The sequence below is a fragment of the Bufo bufo genome, chromosome 2 (genome assembly GCF_905171765.1).
Source record: "Bufo bufo chromosome 2, aBufBuf1.1, whole genome shotgun sequence".
Classification (NCBI taxonomy): domain Eukaryota; kingdom Metazoa; phylum Chordata; class Amphibia; order Anura; family Bufonidae; genus Bufo; species Bufo bufo.
Genome location: NC_053390.1, coordinates 557,196,457 through 557,223,646, shown reverse-complemented (window position 1 = coordinate 557,223,646; position 27,190 = coordinate 557,196,457). Strand labels below are relative to the sequence as shown.

Here is a 27,190-nt window from a genome sequence, read left to right as displayed (position 1 = left end):
TAAGACAGGACGGATCTGTTTGGCTCAGTTTCATCAGACGGACATCAAAAAGCGTTTTGGTGTCCGCCTCCAGAGCGGAATGGAGGCTGAACGGAGGCAAACTGATGCATTCTGAATGGATCCTTATCCATTCAGAATGCATTGGGGCTAAACTGATCTGAAACGGATCTCACAAGCGGACCCAGAAACGCCAGTGTGAAAGTAGCCTAAACAGCACTGTGGATACTGCAGACTACAGCACTGAACAGCACTGACAAACTGTGGACTGGCCTTCTACTGTACAGGGCTGCACATACAATGGACCAGTCACATGGGATGGCGTAGTAGGCAAGTATGAAAGGAAAGCCTGCTCCCGTCTATCGTCTCCCTGATTCAGCGCACTGCCCATATTCTAAGCAAATGGGAAGGAGTGCTACTGGCCGGACTCTCCCCTGCACACAGAAGCGCCCGGACCTTTCTTCCAGGTACCTTACATGTCAGGATCGTTGTCCAGGACAGTATCTAATCAGTGCTGCCAGTGTCAGACTGTGCAGGGACATGCCCCCAACTGGTAACACCCATCTGTACCCTTACTGCCGACTGCCATAAATTCATTTATAAACTTCTAGTACAAATAATAAAAGGAATGGCACAACACAGAGTCATAAGAATAGATGCTCCAGAATGGTTATTACATGGGGAATGCAAGTAGTTTCTAATACCAACATGTCAAGGGAGGGGAGGCGTTGTCTAACTTTGTGCTATATGACACAGAGCCCGCTCCATATACTGTGGAACTGATGGCTCCCAGGCCTGACATTGTAAACTGCTTGATAAGCCCTGACCTTGCTCTTGGAAAACTGGGATTTTTTTTCCCAAACCGCACCTCTTAGGCAGACTTGCAAAGGGAAGCATAATTGCTTCTCGACGCAGGTTCCTTCTTTCCCTGGACCTGGCTGCTGCACTGCACTCCCAGGATGTAAACTTTCGTTTGACGCGGCTGCAGCAGTGACCTGCTATCCTTGCATCATATGACGATTTGACATGACGCAAGGGGAGCAGCTCACCACTGCGGCCAGCGATTTGCTTAAGCCACTTAAAAACTGGAAGAGCACTGGGGTACACAAGTCTGGGGATAGAAGGAACAGGGAGCCAGCTTTAGGAAGCAGGTAAGTATGTTTCCCTTCCCAGGTCTGCCCAAAGAAGGTTTAATAATTTTATTCCATACAAAATGTAAATTCTGTAAAGTCTGTTCTTAGGACTATGTAGTGATTTTCCTCTATTACTCCTGCCTCAGGTTTATGAATAAACTTGTCTGACACTATCCAATCAGGGCTGCCAGTGTGAGACTTTACAGGGAAGCTGCCCCAATTGGTAACACTCAATTGTACCTTTATTCATAAACTTCTAGCAGGAATAACAGAAGAATGGCACACCATACATGTATAATAAAACATGCTAAACAATTGCCATTACATGGGGAAGCAATTCGTTACTAAAACAGACATGTCAGGAGAGGCGACATGTTCCCTTTACACACATTTACACCTTTTTTCTTTTTGCCACTCTAACCTAGGTATATAAAGTAGTCCTACTTATAGGGGAAAACAGCCTCCTGTGGGAGCATGATACGCATGCACAACTGTTCTGGGTCTACCAAGACCCAGCAGCTCTGCTAAACCAGAAAAACTTGGAAGTTAGTCACTTCCTCCATTTATGCAGTTTTTGATGTGTCTTTTTTTTTAAACAATAGGTTCAATACAAAGCTGAATTTTCAGCTTTAGGTTTTTGAAGCAGATCTGCACCAAAAACGCATGGACTTACTTGGGGCGTTTTTTTCCGGCTTCCTACTCATTTCAATGGGAAATTTCGATTCTGCCCCAAGATAGGGCATGCTGCTTCTTTTTTCCAAGGGTAAAACAAGCAAGTGCTACCTCCCATTGAAATGAATGAGAGGCTGTTTTGAGGAGATTTTTGGAGCAGATTTTGGAGGAAGAAACGCTCCAAAATCAGCACCAAAAAACTCTTGTCTTCTCCTAGTGGTTCCTGGCTGTCAGTGAAAGTGCACTAATGTACAGTAGTGCTCCGGATCTGCATGTATGGAGCTTGGTGGTTATGAAGTTAAAAATCAGAAAAATATTCCATCAACCAAGCTGAACTGTTCAGAATCAAAAATGTACAAAATGTTATGGTCTTAATGTTCAACCTTGAGAATGGCAAGATTTCTAGGCTGCTCCATCATTCAAGCACATGAAACACAGATCTGTTCAGTCTAAAAGTTAGCAGTTACATTTCTATCTTAAAAGTGGTGGCACTTGTCTAGTATATGCAAAAACATTCTGATGATAATTGTTATATAGCGCCAACGTATTCCACAGCAAGTTACAAATCAAAGGGCACATGTACAAAGGAATTATTAGACACAAAGATATATTTCATTAATATGTAGCGATCATCGATTTAGGGAGTTGTTTGTGATCAACAGATGTTCACTGATACAACAATCCATAAATGATTTTTCCTTGTTTGCTCGTTATTGCGATCAATGCTATTTCGCCTCCTAGAGCTTTTACACTGCTAACAACTGGCAGATTTCTGATTACACGAGGGGATGTGGTGGCGACTAACGATAATCTTTCAGGCAGGCCGATTTGTCCGATAAATGAAAGATTAACTGCTTCACACGATAAGGCCTCATGCACACGACCGTGGTGTGTTTTGCGGTCCGCAAATAGCGGATCCGCAAAACACGGATGGCGTCCGTGCGTGTTCCGCAATTTGCGGAACGGCACAGACAGCCTTTAATATAAATGCCTATTCTTGTCCGCAAAAAGCGGACAAGAATAGGACAGGTTATATTCTTTTAGCGGGGCCACGGAACGGAGCAACGGATGCGGACAGCACACTGAGTGCTGTCCGCATCTTTTGCTGCCCCATTGAATTGAATGGGTCCACTCCGAGCCGACAAAACGGCGGCTCAGATGCGGACCAAAACAACGGCCGTGTGCATGAGGCCTTACATGTGACCACAATTTCTGAAATTACAACAGTTATACAAAGATTCAAGCAATAATCGCTCCATCTAATAGGTCCTTAAGAAACTAATCAACCACTCAAACAATAGGAGTAGAGTCAGGTAGACCAACCTAAAAATATGAGTTTTTAGGGCATGCTCATAACTGTGGATATTTGGAATTGACCTGATTGTCTGGGGTAGCACTAGAAAAATCTTGGCGGCGGGAAAGTGAGATATGAATTATGAAGGATGTTAGTCTTAGATCACTGGCAGAACGGAGGTCACAGGAAGGGTAGTATACATAAGTAAGGGAAGAGATATAGGGTGGTGCAGCACTGTGGAGAGAAATGATCATTGGGAGACCCTGCCAAACCAGACTACAAAGGGAGACAGGTTATCCCAGCCACCTACTGTGCAGGGGGGGGAAAATAAAAAAATAAAAATAAAAATCTGTGAAGGGGCCACAGCGTCATTTTAGTTCCATTCTGAGGATCACTTACTGGACCCATAGGCTGTCATGGTGTCCATCATTTTACCAGACAAAGTAGTGCAGCAAGCTGTGGCATTCTGCTCAGCATTTCTGACAGAATCTGCAACAGCGGTCCCTTCCAGAGGCTCCAACACAGATGTGAACAGAGCCCAAAATATTACTTTTTCTTTTCTGGACTGCAGTGCTTTACAAAACTATCGCAGTGTCTGGGATTGAAATATCGGTCCCTCTCCGCTCCTGGATCTGCATTCACTTCCTTACCACACCGTTCCAGAACACAATCTGCATGTTACACCATGAGTTACTACTGCAAAAGTGAAAATACTGAGGCCTGGCTACAATGTGCCCTGTGCGAGGGGAACACTGAGGAGTTCGTGGAATGGACTGGGAGGGAATGTGCTGTCTGTAGAAGATTAGCAACTGACTGCTCTTGGGTTAGATTAAAAATTAAAGCTTGGGTTAAAATCAGATTATGGATTAAGACGCATTTTAAGATTAAACTGTACTTTTTAATTTGACCTTAGAGACCTTAGTAGAAAAACACCATCCAGCATAGCTGGAAAAAAACCTCCAAGTCTTAAATCCTGGGTGATAACTATGGTTCAGGTTGTGCTGTGTGGTTTACCTCTGTGGCTGTATTGGCATCCACTTATGTATTTATAAAGAGCCAATGTAATCTACATCACTATTACAGGTACATAGTACAATTTTAAGGTGTTGTGCAATTTGGATTGTCAAACCACACCTCCTCCCTCCTGGGCAGACCTGCGAAGGGAAGCATACTTACCTGCTTCCCGATGCAGACTCAGGTCCATCATGCTCCGGCCCTTTGTTGCGCAGCACGGGTCCCTGAATGTAAACTTCCACTTTGTTACCGCTGCAGCCAATCGCTAGCCACCTGCTGCCCTTGCATCATGTGACCACCTGACCAGTTAAACAAAACGTTTACATCCAGGGACCCAAGAGGATCAGCGATGGCAGGAGAGCACAGGAGCTGGGAGCCAGCTTCGGGAAGCAGGCAAGTATGTTTCTCTTCAAGGGTCTGCCCAGGAGGGGAATTTTGGCAAACATGCACAACCCCTTTAAGACAGATTTTCTAAAACAATGGTAGCCATTTATTATCAAGTTTACACCAGATTTACAGTCCCTCTTTCAGTAAACTCACTTTCCACATGCGATCTGGGAAACCTCGCTGCCCATTAGTTCTAGTACACGCCTTGGATTGATCTCATTGTGAAAGGAATCATGTCCCAGCTGCCCATGGACCCCGGCTCCAAATGTAAAGATTCCACCAGTCTAGAACAAGAAGCAGGGATATCAACCACCGCCGAAAACAGTAGCCTTTTCCATTAAAGGGGTATTCTGGTGGGTAAAAGTTATCCCCCATCCATAGTATAAGTGATAACTACTAGATCAGTGGGGGCCCTACTGCTGGGACCCCCAACGATCATGAGAACGGGGGCGCCGTACTCTCTGCAGCTTCCCTGAAATGACCGAAGCAGCCAGTCGCATATGAAAGTAGCCGCTCTATTAATTTGTATGGGAGTTCCGGAGATAGATAGATACTCTAATGGTGGGACTCCTGTTCTCATAATTGGTGGGGGATCCAGCAGTAGGACCCCCACCGATCTGATAGTTATCCCCTACTACCGGAATACCCCTTTAAAGGGCCACATTCTGGTTACTGTTGACCAATGTGTTTGTGAGATGATTCCATGCAACTTACTAATATAGTCCTTGTTGAAAATCTGAACCAAACCATTTCATGAGGTATACTCTCTTGTTTTTGTGCTGTTCGCACAGAGGTCTTGTCCATAAAATGGCTGGTGATGGAGGATCATGCGACAAGGCAAATCAACTCCATGCGATACCTCCTCCTTTCAAACACACTGCACATGCACTAAACTTCCAACAGATGGCGTGTGCAGTGTGTTTGAATGGAGGAGGTGATTTGTCTGGTCACATGACCCTCCATCAGCAGCCATTTTTTGAACAAGATATCTGTGTGGACAGCAGAAAAGACTTTGCAAACAAGGGGGTATACCTTATCAAATATAGTAAACGGTGCAGAATTTCGAGAAAGACCATCAGTAAGGCTACTTTCACACTAGCGTTCTGCTGTCCGCTCGTGAGCTCCGTTTGAAGGGGCTCACGAGCGGAGCAGAACGCTTCCGTCCAGCCCTGATGCAGTCTGAATGGATGCGGATCCGCTCAGACTGCATCAGTCTGGCGGCGTTCAGCCTCCGCTCCGCTCGCCTCCGCACGGCCAGGCGGACAGCTGAACGCTGCTTGCAGCGTTCGGGTGTCCGCCTGGCCGTGCGGAGGCGTGCGGATCCGTCCAGACTTACAATGTAAGTCAATGGGAACGGATCCGCTTGAAGATGACACCATATGGCTCAATCTTCAAGCGGATCCGTCCCCCATTGACTTTACATTGAAAGTCTGAACGGATCCGCTCAGGCTAATTTCGCACTTAGAAATTTTTCTAAGTTATTAATGCAGACGGATCCGTACTGAACGGAGCCTCCGTCTGCATTAATATGATCGGATCCGTTCAGAACGGATCCGATCAAGCGCAAGTGTGAAAGTAGCCTAAGTGGCATGTAATCATCTCACAAACACATTGGTCAACAGTAACCAAAAAGTGGCCAATCCCTTTAATATTTGGTTTCCATTACCTTTGTTAGGACTGCCGTGTGCTCTTCCCCACAACTGATATACACAACTTTCTGGGAGCGCAATGGTTTTACATGACATGGCGATAATCGGACTGCAAAAAAATTTCAAAAGATAATTAGGTTATGAGGAGTGCAAGTACAGGTGCAATTGTATGTTAAGATAGGTTTACACACTGGTTTAAAATTTTTAGCCAAAGCCAAAAGTAGATTCAAAAGGAATGAGAAAAATAAAGGAGGGACTTAAACTTCTCCTTCTTCCTTTATATTTCTCATTCCATTTGAATCCACTTCTGGCATGGGTAAAAAAAAATTGCACCAAAAACGTGTTTTTTTTGTTTCCAATAAAAATTATATGAGTGAAGGACACTTGCGGACTGGCAGAAATAGACCATGTTTAAAAATTGTCAAAGTTATTAAAATGCGTCATTTCTCAGTGAGGCTTTAGATTACGTTTTTATACTATACCTTGCTCATCATTCAAGCCGAGTTGACCCGAACTGTTCTTTCCCCAGCCAAACACAGCCCCCGACAGGGACAAGGCAAAACTGTGATCACCCCCTGCTGTGACCTGACCTAGTGGTATCCCCTCCAAGGATTTCACACGCTGCGGACTGGACTGCTGACTACATCGATGGCCAATACCTAGTTGTCCATGGTCATTCTGTCCCCAGGACAATAACTGTCCATCTGGAATAGTAAAACGAGAATTTATTTTGATGACATTGTCAAAGTGAGTACAATATACATGGAAATGAGCACACTTCTCCAGCATTAGGTGTGTTAGGTGCCTTAGCTTACAGATACATGACACCTTACATGGCTGACAAACAAGCCACTCCTATGCATACTTTGTGCCAACACAAGCAGCCTTAAAGTAGATGTCCATGTCTTTCTCATTTTTTTAAATCCCCCTCACCCCTGGGATCTGAGAAGGGAAACATAATTGTTTGCCACCTGACACTGGCTCCATGGCTGCCAGGCTGTCTTCACGTCACTTCGGGTCCCTGGATGTAAACTTCCTCACAGACAGGGTCAGGTGCACCGCAGCAGCCAATGACTGGCCTCAGCGGTGACATGAACTCAAGCGGCACTTGACCCAGCAGTAATGTGTCGCTTGGGGACCCATCACTGCTGAGGCCAGTTACTGGCTGCATTGGTGCACATGACCCCATCCATGAAGGAAGTTTACATGAAGGGACCGGAAAATAAAGTGAAGACAGCCTGGTAGTGGCTTATCTCCAGAAAACAAAGGATAGGGTAATTGAAACCCAACTGCCCAATCTTTGTACACCCTAGGGGAGAGGTCGGGAAGCCCCCATACACATTACATGGTTGGCTGTAACTGCCAAAATGTATCTGATATTTATGGTCAGCTTATGATGGGGAACCATTGCACCAGTGTCTGTCACCTGTTTGCAGATGGTTGTGATGGTTTGGCTAAGTTAGACTGGTTGTGATGGTGTATATTTAGCCTTATTCAGAGCTCCACAAATTTAGGCCACATATATAACACCATATTTTTTTCGCATTTGATCCACAAAATACATTGTGTGCATGATGCCTTAAATGGTCGGTAACTTTTCACACAACTTTGCATAAAATCAATAGTAGAAGTGACGACAGGAAACTTTGTAATATGTTTCAATCAGTGATAAAATGTCTAGTTCTCATGTTATCAGCTGTTTACTCCCCCTTGTTGACTGCTTTTCACTTTGAAAAATGCTTTGATTCCATCTCGAGATTCATTAAGATCATATTACACGGCAATACAAGTCTATGGAGAGGGGAGGGGGAGGAGTGAGCAGCAGCATAAGTGAGACAGAGGAGACAAGGACTAAACAGTTACACAATTGCTAAATACACAAACACACAAGTCAGTACTTCTCTGTAGCGTCCTCCATGATTCTGGGGCTGTGAAACAGTGACTGAGCGACTGAAAAAGTCAGGAAGGAGATTCTCCTCTACTTCCTGTGTGTGTGTAGTGGATGGAAACTAGCGTCTACCCACCATGTCTGAGAGAACTGCAAAGTATTCACTATGCACAGGAGGGAAAACTGCTAAAAATTTAAGATACAAGTGATACAGTGGACAGAATTACTGTTATTCCTCATTTACACACACTGTACTACTGATTAATGCAAAGTATGTTGATGGGTTAGTGACGCTTTAAAGTCGTATTAAACAAATATAAAACTTTGTTCAATGGTGTAAACACAAAGGGGGGACATTCTCATGGTAGGTGTATTTGAGGTCAGATTTTAGTTTAGAGAGCCAAATTTATAAAATTGATGCACATTAGTAACAAAATGTACGTTGGTGCAAGTACGATGAGATTTACACCTATATCAGTAAAAAGTTCGCCTGGGCGGTGCCTGGCATGGAGTTGCGACTTTTTAAAAGGTCACAAGAGATAAATGAAATATTAAAGTGATCTATGAAACAAACATGGACTAAATCCCGCTCCACTTTTTAAAATGGTGCAGGAGGCCAAAAGTTGTAAAATTTCGCTCAACTAACAACATGCACCAACAGCGACAAAAAAACTGGAGTAACAAATTTTATAATTGTCCCCTATAGGGCTCATATTTTTCAATACACACCATGTTAAAATATTTGGAGGACCAGTCAGAGTAGAAGGGGAAACTGCCTCTCTACAACTTGGGACAGAAATGTATATTCAGAGCTCTACCCTGGCAGCTATACATAAGTACTGTACAGTCCGAGATTTCTCTCTCTGCTCCTAAACGTCTCATTATCCTACAGAAGTGCCAATATTTGTGCATAGTGACACGTGTGCACGTTTTATGCGCTAAGACAGTTAAAGGGTATCTCTAATTTTACAACAACTTATGGCGGGTCATTGAGATCAGTGGACCAGAAGTCTGGGCCAGAATATCCTATCACCACCACATACAAATAAGAAAATTCCAAAAATATAGTACCCACAAGAAACTGAATATTGAAGTTGGTAAACTATGCCTACCATCTGAAAGCGCCAAACAGTGCTGGTTTCCACATGATACCTGCAGAATCCTCTGCTGACTTAATTTCTTGATAAGCCTAACAAAAAAAAATACACAAAATAGTATTTAGGAATAGAAGTATAGAGATCTATAGCATTCTAAATTAAAGGGGTTGTCTCACGTCAGCAAATAGCATTTACCATATACAAGGCACTTATTAATGTATTGTTATTATCCATATTGCTTCCTTTTCTGGCTTGATTCAATTTTCCATCACATCATACACTACTCGTTTCCATGGATACGACCACCCTGCAATCCATCAGCAGTGGCCGTGCTTGCACACTATAGGAAAAAAGCACTAGCTTATGTGCACTCCTAAGGTACTGGCCACCAGAGAGGCTGATGCATTTTCCTATAGGCTGGGTTCACACTTGAGCGTTTTACAGCGCGTTCAAACGCGCTGAAAAACGCCCTACGCTCAAACAAGTTCTTGAGCTTCTTTGGGGCGTTTTACAGCGCGTTTGTGGCCATAGGACATTGCAGTCAATCACACAAACGCGTGTTTACTATTGCAAAAAACGCGCATAAAAAACGCGCGTTAAACGCGCATATCAAAGACGCTCAGGTCTGAACCCAGCCATAGTGTGCAAGCACGTCCACCGCTGCTGGATTACAGAGTGGTCGTAACCATGGAAACTAGCAGTATATAATGTGATGGAAAAATGAATCCAGACAGAAAAGGAAGCAATATGGACAATCACAATATATTAGTAAGTGTCTTATATTAAGTTTCTCTACATGATAAATGCCACTTGCTGAAGTGAGACAACCCCTTTAAGTAGTAACTGCCTATTTCAGAAAATACTTGTATGCCAGATACTAGAACAACTTGGTGTAGAGGTCTACATTGAACAGTTCCTCTGTTACTCTCCCTTAAAATGCATAAGTAAAATGACAACTGGGTGTTCCCACTTCTCTTAACAATGGGGTGTGTCACTGCACAGTCTGATGCTGGAAATTGTGATTGGACACTGTAAAACGGTGTAGAGACACCCACCATTGACAAGGTATTACACAATAGTCTATGTATGCATAACCCTGTAACAGAGGAACGGCTCAATACAGATAAGAAAAGAACTCTGTTGACTAAGTTAATATCAACTATTGGGTGGCTCACTTTTTGTCAAAATTTTAGCTGTTGTAGCATCTTAAGACACACCTTCATTTTGAACTGGAACACTCAAAGTGGTGCAGTGGCTTCATGAATAGGTCTGAAACTTGATGTGACATTACTGCGAGAACCTCACCAATTTTTGGGGCCTTTCATGCCAATTTCTAGGCACAATAACATTAGTACGTGTGGCTAACAGTTCCAAGAAAATAGGCATGTTGAACTGTTCATTCAGTATTCGTCAACTGCACATTCCCTATCTGACGTTCTTGCCAAGCAGTGAGCATTTTTGGGCCCCCATAAAAGATGCAGGATTGTTTACACGGGGCAATGATCGGGAACAGACATTCAGCTCACTCCAGCTTGATGTGATAAGGAAGATGAGAATGCATTACTTTTTATATAAAGCAGTGACACTGAGCTGGGATGGGTTCTCCAATTATAGTGCTATAGAGACACGGTCTGCTAGCCATCAGGTGTTCTGTACTGTCTGTTCACATTTTACAACTATGATTCATCTGGCACCCGCTCTGTAACTCCTTGTTTAGTGTCAAATTCCAAATTCTACTGATTGCCACAATGTAGTAACGTAATGTAGACAGGCTTCCGATGCCCGGAAAACAGAAGTTACACAAAACCCAGATCAGGTAAGATCGAGTCCACCGATGTGTATAGATTATTACATGTACAAACCTAGTATACATACATCTACCCTCCATGAGCTAGAGTAGAAAGCCACTGTATACAGCTGCCTTCACTATTAGGAACAAACTTAAAGGCGTTGTCCGGGCTACAGATATTGATGATCTATCGTCAGGATAGGTCAATACTATCAGATCAGTGGGAGTCCGACACCCAGAAGCCCCACAATCAGCTGTCTTGGGCAGCCGTGGCCCTGAAACTATACAGTGTATAGAGCGAATGCAGACAGCTCCCTGTGTAGTGGCTGTTCCATGGTACTGTAGCTCAGTTCCCATTCAAGTGAATAGGAACTGAGCTGCAGCATGGTGGAAACTACAGTGTATGGAGCAGTCTTCTTCCACTATGTACACTGCCGTGGCTGTCCGAAGCTGCCGATTGGTGGGGATGCCAGGTGTAAGCTGGACACTACACAGTGTACGGAGCCATCTTCTTCCACTATGTACACTGCCGTGGCTGTCCGAAGCTGCCGATTGGTGGGGATGCCAGGTGTAAGCTGGACACTACACAGTGTACGGAGCCATCTTCTTCCACTATGTACACTGCCGTGGCTGTCCGGAGCTGCTGATTGGTGGGGATGCCAGGTGTAAGCTGGACACTACATAGTGTATGGAGCCATCTTCTTCCACTATGTACACTGCCGTGGCTGTCCGGAGCTGCTGATTGGTGGGGATGCCAGGTGAAAGCTGGACACTACATAGTGTACGCAGACTTCTGCATCCATCGTGGCAGCTGCCCGAAACAGGTAATTGGTGGGGTGCCGAGTGTTGGACCCTCACTAATCGGATATTGATAACCTATCCTCAGGATAGGTCATCAATATCTGTAGCCTGAACAACCCCTTTAACATAGATGCAAAGGAGTTTTCCCCAGCAGAGGTGCCAGAAGAACCCTGAAAATCAGTGCTGCATTACTTGCCAGATTTACCTAGATCAGTGATGGTGAACCTTTTAGAGATCAAGTGCCCAAACTTCAACCCCAAACCCACTTCTATATCAGAAAGTACCAACACATCAATTTAACCTGAATACCAATATAGTGTATGTTCCATGTACTTTATCATTTAGCTATAATAGCCTGCTACATTCAGTGCACTGCCTATGCCGTTCATAGTGCGTCCTGCGCTGATGAATGGCAGGAAAAGTCTATGGCATACTTGTACACCATAGACTTTTTCCAGTAAAGCGGGTGCCCATAGAGAGGGCTCTGAGTTTAGGTTCGCCACCACTGACCTAGATTAATAAAATGATAAAATAAGATGCAATGGCCAGGGATGGCCAACCTGAGGCTCTCCAGCTGTTGCAAAACTACAACTCCCATCATGCCCGGACAGTCTTCAGCTATCAGCCTACAGCAGGGCATGGTGGGAGTTGTAGTTTTACAACAGCTGGAGAGCCACAGGTTGGCCATGCCTGCCATAGACCCTACAGGGAAACTTCCTGGTGGGCCGGTGTCCAAGGGGCCATCTGAGACCTCCTCATGACCGCCAATTAACCAAGTAATGATCAGATGCTCCCTTTCTGGCTCCAGAATTCAACTGTATTGCCATCCTGAGGCAACTGGAGTGGGAGGCCAGAACATGGCAGCTAGGCTGACCACCACAGAGGGGCAGTTTTTGGGGAGGTATTTTGTGCTGCTGGGGCAGTATTTTCCAATACACTGTGGTATTTGGTTCTGCTGGGGTGGTATAATGTGCTGCAATATAGTATTGCTGGCCCCGCTTCTTGTGTTGGCCCTGCCTTCTGTAAATTTGACCTAACTGCAAAATTGGGCCACTTTTAGTTTTTTCCAGGGCCACTTTAAGTTGCCAGTCCAGCCCTGATGGCTACTGTTTCCTCAAGTCAGTTTTGGAAAGCGCACAATGAATAGGATTAGATTTTAACTGACAAATTTTACAAAGATAAAAAAAGCCAAAAAGCAAAACAAAAAAAAAAACAATGGCTTTTGCAGCTGCTGTATTCCATGTTATATGCTAAGCTGGTGCTAGCATTTTGTGCTGTTATACTGTTTAGTACAGTACCTGTTCCTCTAATAAGCTGCCATTAAATAGGGTAGACTATTACAGCAACAGATCCACTTTTAAAGTGTATTCCCGTTTTATTTATACTTATGATCATGGGAGCCCAAGCTTTGGGTCCTGAGAATAAAGGCTTTCTTTATAGTCTTCTCCCTAATGGCAGTGTTCCTGGCTGCCCTTTTGTGAAGAGAAATGCAGAACACCTTCCAAAAGAATGAACCAGTACTGCAGTTCCCACAGCAAGCAAAAGGCTGGGCGTACACTGTGCAGGGTCCCATGAGGGATGCACGGGGTATCAAAGTATCAGTACTTTTTCGATAATTTTATGTCCGATTTGGATCAATAACAAGATTGGCATATTTTAATACTAAGCTGTGCTATTGAGCAGCTTTGTTAAAGTTCCCATTAGAGAACATGCCATATGCACTACCCAGCGCATGTCACGTTCTCGTCAGCGGCCGCATGCGACATTGGTGGGAGTCCCAGGGTCAGATCCCTACTTGTTACCAGTGGGGTACCTCAGGGATCTGTTCTGGGACCCATATTGTTTAATATCTTTATCAGCGAAATTGCAGAAGGCCTCGATGGTAAGGTGTGTCTTTTTGCTGATGACACAAAGATTTGTAACAGGGTTGATGTTCCAGGAGGGAAACGCCAAATGGAAAAGGATTTAGGAAAACTAGAGGAATGGTCAAAAATCTGGCAACTAAAATTTAATGTTGGTAAGTGCAAGATAATGCACCTGGGGCGTAAAAACCCAAGAGCAGAATATAAAATCAGTGATACAGTCCTAACCTCAGTATCTGAGGAAAGGGATTTAGGGGTCATTATTTCAGAAGACTTAAAGGTAGACGGACAATATCATAGAGCAGCAGGAAATGCTAGCAGAATGCTTGGGTGTATAGGGAGAGGCATTACCAGTAGAAAGAGGGAGGTGCTCATGCCGCTCTACAGAGCACTAGTGAGACCTCATTTGGAGTATTGTGCTCAGCACTGGAGACCATATCTCCAGAAGGATATTGATACTTTGGAGAGTGTTCAGAGAAGAGCTACTAAACTAGTATATGGATTGCAGGATAAAACTTACCAGGAAAGATTAACCCCTTAAGGACTTAGGGCGTACCGGTACGCCCTGTTTCCCGAGTCCTTAAGGACCCAGGGCGTACCGGTACGTCCTGTGTAGTTTTGATCACTGCCCCCCCCCCCCCCCCCCCCCCGCATTGCCGATCGCCACAAACCGCAGGTCAATTCAGACCTTCAGTTTTTAGCGCTTATGCAAGTTTCTGATCGGCCATCCTCAAAATAAACGGGGGGCGGGCGGAAGATCGCGCACCCGCCCACCACACTGCCGCCGGGAGGCCGGCGGCAGTGTGGTGGGCGGGTGCGCGATCTTCCGCCCGCCCCCCGTTTATTTTGAGGATGGCCGAGCGGTTGAATCAGAGTGTCAGCTCATTGCTGACACTCCGATTCAAACAGCAGATATCTGTGCAGATGTCTGCCGTTTTAACCCCTTCCATGCCGCGGTCCGTAGGGACCGCTGTATGGAAGAGGTGAAGAGGGAGGGAGCTCCCTCCCTCTCCCATCGGGGGGCTGCTGTGCCTCTGCAGCCCCCGGACAGGATGGGGTGACAGAGGGAGGGAGCCCCCCTCTATCCCCTTCCGCTCAATTGTGGCCACAACTTCTCAGGCATCCTGCTGTCCATGGTGCTGAACAGATCTGTGCTAAAGGCAGAGATCTGTACAGACAAAGTGTGAGTGAAATACAGTGCAGTACACTATATAGTGTACTGTACTGTACAGACATCAGACCCACTGGATCTTCAAGAACCAAGTGGGTCTGGGTAAAAAAAAAAGTTAAAAAAAGTAAAAAATAAATTTTTTTTTTTTTATCCCTGATTAAAAAAATAAAATTCCCTACACATGTTATATATCACCGCGTCCGTAACGACCATTATATAGATCGGGTCATGTTACATTTCCCGCACGGTGAACGCCATAAAAAATAAAAACTATGATGAAATTGAAATTTTGCTCACCTTACTTCCAAAAAATAAAAAGTAATAAAAGTGATCAAAAGTGTCGTATGTACGCCAAAATAGTACCATTCAAACTGTCGTCTCATCCCGCAAAAAATGAGACCCTACCTAAGATAATCGCCCAAAAACTGAAAAAACTATGGCTCTCAGAATATGGAGACACTAAAACATCATTATTTTTTTTGTTTCAAAAATGATATTATTGTGTAAAACTTACATAAATAAAAAAAAAGTATACGTTAGGTATCGCCGCATCCGTGACAACCTGGTCTATAAAAATATCACATGATCTAACCTGTGAGATGAATGTTGTAAATAACAAAAAATAAAAACGGTGCCAAAACAGCTATTTCTTGTTATCTTGCCTCACAAAAAGTGTAATATAGAGCAATCAAAAATCATATGTACCTAAACTAGTACCAACAATACTGCCACCCTATCCCGTAGTTTCTAAAATTGGGCCACTTTTTTGGAGTTTCTACTCTAGGGGTGCATCAGACGGGATTCAAATGGGACATGGTGTCAAAAAAAACAGTCCAGCAAAATCTGCCTTCCAAAAACCGTATGGCATTCCTTTCCTTCTGCGCCCTGCCGTGTGCCCGTACAGTAGTTTACGACCACATATGGGGTGTTTCTGTAAACTACAGAATCAGGGCCATAAATATTGAGTTTGGTTTGGCTGTTAACCCTTGCTTTGTAACTGGAAAAAAAATATTAAAATGGAAAATCTGCCAAAAAAGTGAAATTTTGAAATTGTATCTCTATTTTCTCTATTCTTGTGGAACACCTAAAGGGTTAACGACGTTTGTAAAATAAGTTTTGAATACCTTGAGGGGTGTAGTTTCTAGAATGGGGTTGTTTTTGGGTGGTTTCTATTATGTAAGCCTCGCAAAGTGACTTCAGACCTGAACTGGTCCCTAAAAATTGGGTTTTTGAAAATTTCTGAAAAATTTCAAGATTTGCTCTTAAACTTCTTGTAACATCCCCAAAATTTTTTATATCATTCCCAAAATGATCCAAACATGAGGTAGACATATGGGGAATGTAAAGTAATAACTATTTTTTGAGGTATTACTATGTATTATAAAAGTAGAGAAATTGAAACTTGGAAATTTGCAATTTTTTACAAATCTTTGGTAAATTTGGTATTTTTTTTTATAAATAAAAAATAATTTTTTTGACCCAATTTTACCAGTGTCATGAAGTACAATATGTGACAGTCTCAGAACGGCCTGGGTAAGTCAAAGCGTTTTAAAGTTATCAGCACTTAAAGTGATACTGGTCAGATTTGCAAAAAATGGCCAAGTCCTTAAGGTGAAATAGGGCTGAGTCCTTAAGGGGTTAAAGGACCTTAACATGTATAGCTTGAAAGAAAGACGAGACAGAGGGGATATGATAGAAACTTTTAAATACATAGAGGGAATCAACAAGGTAAAAGAGGAGAGAATATTTAAAAGAAGAAAAACTGCTACAAGAGGACATAGTTTTAAATTAGAGGGGCAAAGGTTTAAAAGTAATATCAGGAAGTATTACTTTACTGAGAGAGTAGTGGATGCATGGAATAGCCTTCCTGCAGAAGTGGTAGCTGCAAATACAGTGAAGGAGTTTAAGCATGCATGGGATAGGCATAAGGCCCTATCATAGTATTCAGTATATTGGGCAGACTAGATGGGCCAAATGGTTCTTATCTGCCGACACATTCTATGTTTCCACTGATTAGAAAGTGATGGCATATCCTAGCGATAAGCCATCACTTTATAAGATAGGCATAACCCTTTAAACAACAGAAAACAAATACTATTTATTAGCACAAGCAATAATTTACAGCATTGTATCTCTGTGCTTTGCTCCATTCATCTTTCCCCTCAACTCTGACCAGTCTCCTTGTCCCAGACACTGAAAAACACCCCAAGCGTTTACTGTTGGGGCAGTGCCTGGTTTCCTCCAGACAGGACGCTTAGAATTGAGGCCAAAAAGTTTAATCTTAGCTTCAGAGCAGAGAATCTTGTTTCTCTGAAAGTCCATTAGGCGTTTTTTTTTTTTTGCAAACTTTCATGTGTCTTTTACTGAGGAGAGGCTTCTTCCAGGTCCCTCTGCCATAAAGACCTGGAAGAAGATTGGTGGAATTGTGCAGTGATGCTTCTCCCATCTGTACACACAGGGGGTCTTTTAAAAAGTTGTGAATCATGGTAACTGCAACATTTCCATTTTTGTAATGCTCACCACTATTCACAGTGGTCTATGCTAAAAGTGAGATAAGACCTGGATTATGGCTCATTTATTATGTGCAAAAGTCACATCCCACTGTTCTACTTTTACACCAAAAGGTGTAAGCCACATTACACTCAAGTCACATACTGTATATTATTAAGGTGCACTAGTTCATAAATTTGGTGCAGACACATAAAGCCAGACTTAAAACTGACTTAAAAACAACCTTATATGATAAATGCCCCCCACAATCTTTGGAGCTCAGACAGAAATCCATTGGGTTCTTGGTAACCTCTTACCAAGGCCCTTCTTCCCTGATTATTTAGCCTTTTGGGGCAGCCAGCTCTAGGAAGAGTCTTGTTTGTCCAAACTTCTTTTTTTAAGAATTATGGAGGCCACTGTGCTCTTGGGAACTTTCAGGGCAACAAACTTTTTTTATACCCTTCTCCAGATCTGTACCCCCACACAATCATGTCTCTGGGCTCTACAGGTAGTCCTTTCTTCCTCACGGCTTTGTTTTCGCTCTGTTATGTATGGTCAGCTGTGAGACCTTATATAGACAGGGGCGTATCTTTCCAAGTCATGTTCAATCAACTGAATTTACCACTGGAAGACTCCAATCAAGGTGTGAAATCATCTGAAAGATGATCAAGAGAAATGGGCAGATCCACCGTTGCTTCTAAATTTAAGACAGCTTCCGAGCTGTCTAGGGCTACTTTCACACTCGTGTTTTGGGTGGATCAGTCATGGATCTGCAAAAACTGATCCGTTACAATAATACAACCGCATGCATCCGTCATGAACGGATCTGTTTGTATTATCTGTAACATAGCCAAGACGGATCAGTCATGAACTCCATTGAAAGTCCATGGGAGACAGATCCGTTTTCTATTGTGCCAGATTGTGTCAGAGAAAACAGATCCATCCCCATTGACTTACCTTGTGTGCCAGGACGGATCAGTTTTCCTCCACATCGTCAGGCGGACACCAAAATGCAGGCAGAATGGAGACTGATCGGAGGCAAACTGATGCATTCTGAGCGGATCCTTATCCATTCAGAATGAATTTGGGCAAAACTGATCCGTTTTGGACCGCTTGTGAGAGCCCATGACGGATCTCACAAACGGAAAGCTCCGTTCGGCTCAGTTATGTGCCGAATTCGTTCTTTCTGTTTTCCTGCTCCTATAACTGAGTAGGAGAACGGAAAGGCTGAACGCTGATGTGAACTCAGCCTTAGATTTAGACCTTTTTCTATGCCTGAAAAAGGCGTAGAAAACTGTAAATGAGACGGACCTGCCAGCCCGTTCCCTTCCCACTCCACACCCACTTTTTTTTTTTAGACCTGGCATGAGCAGGGAGAAGTCGCAGATTAACTGTTGCACCGCAATCTGCGCCTGAAATACGCATACACTTTTTCATTATGCAGTACTGAGTGCAGAACGATGGGGAAAAAACTTTTTTATTTTAGCAAAAGGCCGCAACATACCAAAATGTGAAAAGTGAAAGGGTCGTTGGTCGTTTTGCACACAAGAATAGGCAGTTAAAATGTTACAATACATTGTCCGAAAAAATAAAATAAAAAAAATAACAGATGTAACACGGACGTCATCCGTATTTTTTGCAGATATGAGTTTTACAGACTGCAAAATGCATACAGTTATATGAATGCAACCTAAATTATTAGAAAAATAAAAATAAAAATTTCCTTGTCACTTTCAACTACAAAAAAAAATATACTGTTACACTTAAACAATGCAGAGGAGAAAACATATAGGAAATGCTTTGAAAGCCTTCATGTTAATGGCACAAGGGAAAGGAGATGCTGTCCTTGGTGGCATGATGGCCTTTCTGCCTATGGTATTGGACTGGAAGCACAAGCCCAATTAGTGTGAGATGGGATATGTATCGGACGCTTCATACCTTGGAAATGGAACATAAAGGTCCCCTGTTGTGGAATGACCGAGTTGTCCTTCAGTCCCAGCACCCCATGAGAAGAGATGACCTTCGCTACTGATTGCAACACTATGTGCCTGTCCACATGCTACATGAATTATATGCTCGTCTGCCAAAGCGCTCACATATCCTGAGAAAAGATACAAACACAATATCTGATAATACATGTAATAACGTAGGAGAGAAAACCTTCAGAACTCAAAGTTTTCCCTGCCTCTGTGTATCCAGTAACAGTGTCCTTATGGTGTCCCATAAGAGAATAAAACTACAAACTACTAATACCTGGTGTGTAATCGTCGTGATCATGACCAAGCTGCCCTGCGCTATTGCATCCACAGCTATACACTCGCCCATCTTCTAGTAGGAACACAGAATGATTCTCTCCACAGGCCACTTGCTTGATGAAATTAGACAGGGGGAAGGGAGATCTTTTGGGTTCGGGGGTTATAGTTAAAAAATCATGATAAAATCCAAGTTGTCCAAAAATAGAGTGCCCCCAACACAACATGGCTAGTCAAAGCTGCGGGTACCTGAAAACATAAAACAAAATGTGTTACTGGGAAAGAGGACATCTACTACAGGAGCACATGATAGGGAGGTGACATCCCTGCTAGGCCTCCAGCGTCAACCTCTCTGTCACATTTACAGGATATAAGAACAGATATGATCCTTACAGACTGACCATTATCATACAGAAAATACATAAATCATAAAAGTACAGAATCTGAAACAGGCAACATCTGTGTGCCTTCTTTCACCCTTAGATAGGGCTATAGCAGTAATATAGTAACGAGGAACAAGATCCCCCTCATTACTGGAGGCTTCACTGGCTGGACCTCAAACCACGACTGGCAAATCATAAAAGCTTCATGGTGAGCCCTTCTACTCTTAAAGGGCTTCTGTCAGCCCACTAAACCGTTTTTTTTTTTTGTTTAATAATAATCCCTACACTGCGATCTCTGCATACATAAGTAAAATAATAATTTTCGTTCAGTAGAATTTGATAAAACGCTATTTTCATAATAGGGCGGCTAATTGCTGGTAGCAGCCGCATCCTCCGATCCTAATGACGCCATCCTCCTCAATGCGCCTGCGCCGGGTGTAGATGTGACGTCATCGGCGCAGGCGCATTGAGGATGGAGCTGCCGAGTGAGTGGCCGCCTCTCAGTGCGTCTGCGCAGATTGAAGATAGGTACGGCCGCGGCTCAGGCGCCAGATATTGAATGAAAACAGGCAGGGCCAGCAGAGAACGATTCCGTTCCCTTGCCCTGTCAATCACAATGCGGAGGAGGCGTCATTAGGATCGGAGGATGCAGCTGCTACCAGCAAGTAGCCGCCCTACTTGCTGGTAGCAAGGTAATTTACATATATTTTAAAAATAGCGTTTTATCAAATTCTACTGAACGAAAATTATTATTTTACTTATGTATGCAGAGATCGCAGTGTAGGGATTATTATTAAACAAAAAAAAAAAACGGTTTAGTGGGGTGACAGAAGCCCTTTAAAGGGGTTTATCTTTTAGAACAAATGGATAGGGAATGTCTATTAGATTGGTCGAGGTCTGGAAGCAGAGAAGCACAGTTCCGCATTATTCTTTCAATTCAAGTGTGCCATGTCCATACTGGGAGCACCATGTGCATTATTTACATTTAGTCAGATGACTATTGGTTGCCTGCTCTTGACAAGTGCATTCTCGGCTTGCTTAATTAAAATTTAACTTTTATTAGTGATCTTTTTTAAAAAAACACAAAAGAACTAGTGAATAAATTTTTAGTCCTAACCTACTATGTTTTAAAACTTTCATCAGTCGACCAGTAGTGTGCTTTACTTATGTTTGTTCGTTTGATATTCTCTATTTGTATTTGAGTGGCAGTCTTCTATGGATGCCTTACTGTCTCTGTATATAAACTCTTGGAGTTTTAATAATAGCACATTGGTAGCTTCGCTGCCTGCTAGTTTCTTCTCAGCTTAATAGCTGTTGTTACTAGATTTACTGCTACTTTGTAGCTAACGGCCGTGAGTGCGCTACGCTGGCTGAGGTCTATTTATGTTCATAGCCTCAATCGCCTTATCTCTCCGATCGCTGCTAGTGGCGCATGTATTTGTTATCCTATCTTGCAGCTACTCAGTAGCAAACTCGTGGAGTCAGGTATTAGCTCATAGGCAATTTCGCTGCCTGCTATTTTCTTCTCAGCTCACTAGCTGATATTGCTACATTTGTGCTACTTTGTGGCTGCCGGCTGTAAATGCGCTACACTGGCTGAGGTCTATTTGCCTTCATAGCCCTATTCACCTTGTCTATTTTGTCAGTGCTGTCGGCGCGTTTATTCTTTGTCCTGCCTCACAGCTACTCAGTAGCAAGCACGCTATATTAGGGTCGACTGTGATCTAAAATCTGGTTACTGCCTCCCGACATGTTTCGCCATATACATGGCGTCTTCAGGGGATCGGGCAGTCTGCACTGAGTTCGGCAAAATTAGTTATATTTATTACCTCCGGTTTGGTGACGTCAGTAACTCGGAAGCCAACGGATTTGTCTCTTTTTTGATGTATAATTGTGACGCTTAATTCCATTGGTTGTTGTTTAGTTTGCAGTAGCGTCATAGGTCGCGCGATGTTCCCATAATCTCGCGCATGTCTTGACACTTAGAACTTTTTGGCTGACCACTCTTCCGGTATCTGACCTGTGGAGTTCTCATGATGTTTTCTTCTCCTGCGCATGTCTCTGCACTTAGGATTTTTTGTCAGATACGATCTTTTAGGTGTCTTACATATATTCTATAGTGTCAATAGCTTATTTTCAGATGATTGATTTACTGGCCGGCACTTGCTGTTCTAAATGTTAGCATATCTTTATGGTAGATTCTGCACCTATGTTGTACTGCACTACTATTTATTTTGTATTTTATTTTTTGAATTTTTAGAAAAGATTTTTGTATCACTTTTCTTATTATATCATATTATCGGATTTTTGAAGTTTACTTATACTGACTCATCTTATTGTCCATGTAAGCTTATTTGTATTTCTTTTCATGTTTTTTCTTATAGATGGATTGACATTGCTGGATCATTGAGAGGTAATATAATATATATATATTTCTCATAATTTAATAGTTTTATTTTTGTTTTGTTTTCTCTCTAGTGTTTTGCCGTTTCTCTGTTTTTAAAAACTTCTAGAAGGTCTTTTGGGACAATAGTGTATTTTTTAGTTTTATTTATCGTAATATCTTGGCTGTTGGATTATTACAGGAATGACGCATAGGTGAAACCTTCATTCAGGCCTAAAGGTGAAAGGCTTTTGAGCCTATATATCCAGCGGGTTTCTTCCTGCTGTAGTTTTCTGTCTATATCCCCTTGTCTGGGGCCAGATTTAATTTTAGTTATCCCCCATATTTTTAGACTGTCACTTTTTCCATAGTGTTCTGCTGTTACATGTCTTGATAGAGTGGTATCTGTTTTTAAATTGATATCGCTAAAATGTTTTGATATTCGTCTCCGGAGCTCTTGTACTGTTTTTCCTACATAAATTTTGGGGCAGCTGCATTGGATCGCATACACAACCCCTGTTGTTTTACAATTGATGTAGTGGTCAATTTTGTATTTTTTATGATCTACCGGATTGACGAATTCTTTACAGGCTTGCATTTTGCTGCAGAATTGGCAATTGCCACAGGGGTAGGACCCTTTGGTAGTTAGCCATGTGGTTTTGCCTTCTGCTGAAGAATTCCCCTGATAGTGGCTATGAACTAGTTGTTCTCTGAGATTTTGTCCTCTTCGATATGTTATTGAAGGATATTTTGTTATTACACTTTCAATGTCCTGATCCAATCTTAGGATGTTCCACTATTTACTGAGGATTTTACTTACCTCTTGATGTTTTATATCATATGTGCCTATGCAACGCACAGTTTTTCCTGTGCTTGTTGTTTTACGGTCCATTAGAAGGTTGTTTCTATCTATTTCCTTTGCTTTCCTATAGGCCTTATGTAAAACTTTCTTTGGGTATCCGCGTTCAAGAAACTTTTGATATAAGGTTTTGCATTACACTCCCTTGTTTGCTCTGCACCTTGTGTGGCCTGGTATAATAAAGTAACCATGAAACAGCCGCTTTATTATAAGCAATAAAATGACACATGAAGGTGTGACCATAAGGAGGGCCACAGTCATCCTGCTAACCAGAAGCATACAGCATTGGGACCCTTCACTTGCCTGCTTAACATGTGGGTGTGAGCAAGCCAGATCTTAGAGCTAGCAACGACACACTGTAGGATCAGGTACATAGAGTAGCCAGGAATGTGTGAACTTGGCCTTACACATCACATGCAATTTTTTGCTACACATCTACCACAATTGTTACAAAAGGCATTCCAGTTCTAATCCTCGTTTTTAAAATATATTCTTTACTTATTTCTAGTGTATATAGTGCCAACATATTCCACAGCACATTCCAGACATTGTCATCACTCATGGTCCCAGTGGGGCATGCAGCAGTTTATTGTACCCTAAACATTGTGTACCCACTCTCCCACCCATATGCCCGGTTGTAAAAGCACAGGTAGTACTGCAGCCCTCACGTAAACTTACCAAGTACCGTACTGATTCCCTGGTTGGCCAGGCTGGTCACTCTGGCATGTTGCTGGTGGGACTGTTCCTTTGAACGTTCCCACAAACGACTGATCGGCCGAAATGGAGTCAATCAATCATTCTCTCGCGTGAGTGGCAGGCTTTAGTCAGAGCAAGGTTTCACCTCAAATCACCAGCTCTTACCAGTCAAAACAGGATCCCTCATCAAATATTAGTCAGGAAAGACCCCTCACACAGTGACCACAGAAACACCCTCACCTCACTTCAGAAGTCTCACCCAAATCCCTCCACTCTCATAAACCAGCAAAAGTTGCCCCTACATCAACGCTTACCAATATTAAAGTCAAAATCAGGTTCTTCAAGCAGCTGAAAACATACTTCCCAAAAAAACACCTTTGGATGGGACTATCCAAGCAAAATCGGGACTGTTGTTAAGTATGCGCCATGTCAGTAATGAGATTAAGGCCTCCCAAGATATACTTACCTCCTAGCTCACACAATGTTGTCGCTGATCGCTCCTGCATGAAGCAATGTAACTTAGATGTGATCATTGACAAAATCCAGCTCAACACATCTGGCAAACTCCATTTACCAGGAATGATCTTCTATTACGTATTATGACTGGACCAGTCACTTGTCCCACCAGACAAACTCTCTTTAGGCCTCCTGCACAGTCTGCAAAATAAGGATGCGATCCATGTGCATCCTACAACTTTCACAGGACCCACTGTAAAAAACAAAACAAAAAAAACCCCACAACCTTCTGTATCGGAGGCAAAGCATTTACCCACACAGCCATAAGAGCTGCATTGCCACTGACTGAAAAAATATGAGACTTCTACTGTTATAGCTGGCTAAGTGTACATCTATACACATGACAGCTGCCCCAACACACCCAGCACTGCTATATCTCTATATGACAGCTGTCCCAGCACACTCAGCTCTGCTATATCTCTATATAGGATAGCTGCCCCAGCACACCCAGCACTGCTACATCTAATACACGACAGCTGCATCAGCACACTCAGCTCTACTATATCTCTATATATGACAACTGCCCCAGCAAACCCAGCTCTGCTACATCTATACACATGACAGCTGCCCCAGCACACTCAGCTCTATATCTCTATATATCTATCTACTGTATAGCAATACTTAGAGATGTATAGATGTAGCAGAGCTGGGTGTGCTGGGGCAGTTGTCATATATAGAGATATAGTAGAGCTGAGTGTGCTGGTGCAGCTGTCATGTGTATTAGATGTAGCAGAGCTGGGTGTGCTGGGGCTGCTATCATATCTAGAGATATAGCAGAGCTGAGTGTGCTGGGACAGCTGTCATATAGAGATATAGCAGTGCTGGGTGTGTTAGGGCAGCTGTCAAGTGTATAGATGTACACTTAGCCATCTATAACAGTAGAAGTCTCATATTTTTTCAGTCAGTGGCAATGCAGCTCTTATGGCTGTGTGGGTAAGTGCTTTGCCTCTGATACAGAAGGTCGTGGGTTCAAATCCCAGCAGAAACTTTTCTGAAATACAGGCTAAATTAGAATACACAAGCACTGACTCCATATATGGACATACAGGGCGGGACACAGGAAGAGGCTGCATCGCATCGCTGATATGGAGGTAAGTATAAATGTTTTGTTTTTTTTAAATAATACCCGACTGTTACTGCCATGGGGGGAGCGGGAGGCACTTGATACTGGCACATGGGGGGAGGGGGGTTGGCACTATGATACTGGCACATGGGGAGGCACCTGATACTGGCACATGTGGGGGGGGGGGGGAGGGGGGTTGGCACCTGATACTGGCACATGGGGGGGTTTGATACTATGATACTGGCACATTGGGGGGGGGGGGAAGATGGCACTATGATACTGGGACATGGGGGGGGGGGAGGCACTTGATACTGGCACTTGGGGGGGTTGGCACTATGATACTGGCACATGGGGGGGGAGAGGCACTTGATACTGCCACTTTTTTTGGGGGGGAGATGGCACTATGATACTGGGACATGGGGGGGGGGGGAGAGGCACTTGATACTGGCACATGGGGGGTTTTGACACTATGATACTGGCACATGGGGGGTGGGAAGGAGAGAGGCACTTGATACTGGCACTTGGGGGGGTTGGCACTTGATACTGGCACATTGGTGGGTTTGGCACTATGATACTGGCACATGGGGGGGAGAGGCACTTGATACTGGGACTTTTTGGGAGGGGAGATGGCACTATGATACTGGGACATGTGGGGGGGGAGGAGAGAGGCACTTGATACTGGCACATGGGGGGGCATCTATGGGGACACTTACTGGCACATTATTGAGGGGCATTATGGGGGACACTTACTGGCACATTATGGGGGACACTAGGCCGGCAGCCTATCAGAGGCCGGACACTGAGGGAATCTACTGGGGCACTATATATGGGGCATTTTATACTGGTACATTATGGGGGGCACTAGCAGGAAGGGGGGAGAGGAGCACTATGGGGGAATTTACTGGGGGCACTATATAGGGGTATTTTATAGTGGGACATTATGGGGGCATTATGGGGACATTAGCTCAACTGGGGGCATTACAAGGGGGTATTTTTTGCACTGTCACATTATAAGGAGAATTATTTCTACTGGGGGGGCATTATGGTGGGCTTTATTACTCCCCCATGGTATGACCCCCTAGTAGCAGCACCAGCCTCTCCCTGCTCTGCTATCCCTCTGCCCTTTCTCCAAACCCTTATTATGAAATCTTTCTCATTAGGATAAAACACATCAGCTCCGCCGAGCCCCCCAGCCAAAGTGGTGAAGTGGTGTCCGAGATCTCCAAGGACCAAGCCAAGTAATTGTAAGTTTTCATATAAAATATGTTTATGTTATACACATATAGCATACACTGTGCCCCACAATATACAGTATACCTCTACACTGTGTAGTCTGTTCTTTAAGCACCATTGTTTTGTGGCGGCGGACAGAAAATAATCTGGAAGTGCCCCTCCCGAGACCAGGCTCTCACTGCTAGGGGTAGGGGGGGGGGTCTGCTGAGCTAACGGATGCCCCATATGGCAGTAGCACCACCATGTGGCCCATCCACATGAATGTGTTGTTTTCTTTTGCGGACATATAGAAATGAATAGGTCCGTGTGTGAACCGCAAAAAATTTGGATCGACACGGACTAAAAATACAGGGTGGGCCATTTATATGGATACACCTTAATAAAATGGGAATGGTTGGTGATATTAACTTCCTGTTTGTGGCAAATTAGTATATATGAGGGGGGAAACTTTTCAAGATGGGTGGTGACCATGGCGGCCATTTTGAATCCAACTTTTGTTTTTTCAATAGGAAGAGGGTCATGTGACACATCAAACCTATTGGGAATTTCACAAGAAAAACA

The 27,190-nt window shown here is 43.5% G+C and overlaps 1 protein-coding gene across 6 annotated transcripts in view; it reads right to left on the bottom strand.

Annotated features, from left to right (window-relative positions):
* The window catches only part of HERC3 (HECT and RLD domain containing E3 ubiquitin protein ligase 3), a 129,075-nt gene that overhangs the window by 77,694 nt on the left and 24,191 nt on the right, over positions 1-27,190 (bottom strand). For 5 of the 6 annotated variants that reach the window (XM_040418141.1, XM_040418144.1, XM_040418143.1 and 2 more), the window contains exons 2-7: positions 19,498-19,745; positions 19,183-19,345; positions 9,147-9,223; positions 6,629-6,850; positions 6,164-6,255; positions 4,651-4,781 (exon numbers count right to left, since the gene is read on the bottom strand). In XM_040418141.1, the coding sequence (XP_040274075.1) occupies positions 4,651-4,781; positions 6,164-6,255; positions 6,629-6,850; positions 9,147-9,223; positions 19,183-19,345; positions 19,498-19,723 (911 nt within the window). In that variant the 5' untranslated portion in view covers positions 19,724-19,745. Of the gene's footprint in view, positions 1-4,650; positions 4,782-6,163; positions 6,256-6,628; positions 6,851-9,146; positions 9,224-19,182; positions 19,346-19,497; positions 19,746-27,190 lie in introns of those variants that run through there. The other variant, XM_040418145.1, reaches the window with a different exon arrangement.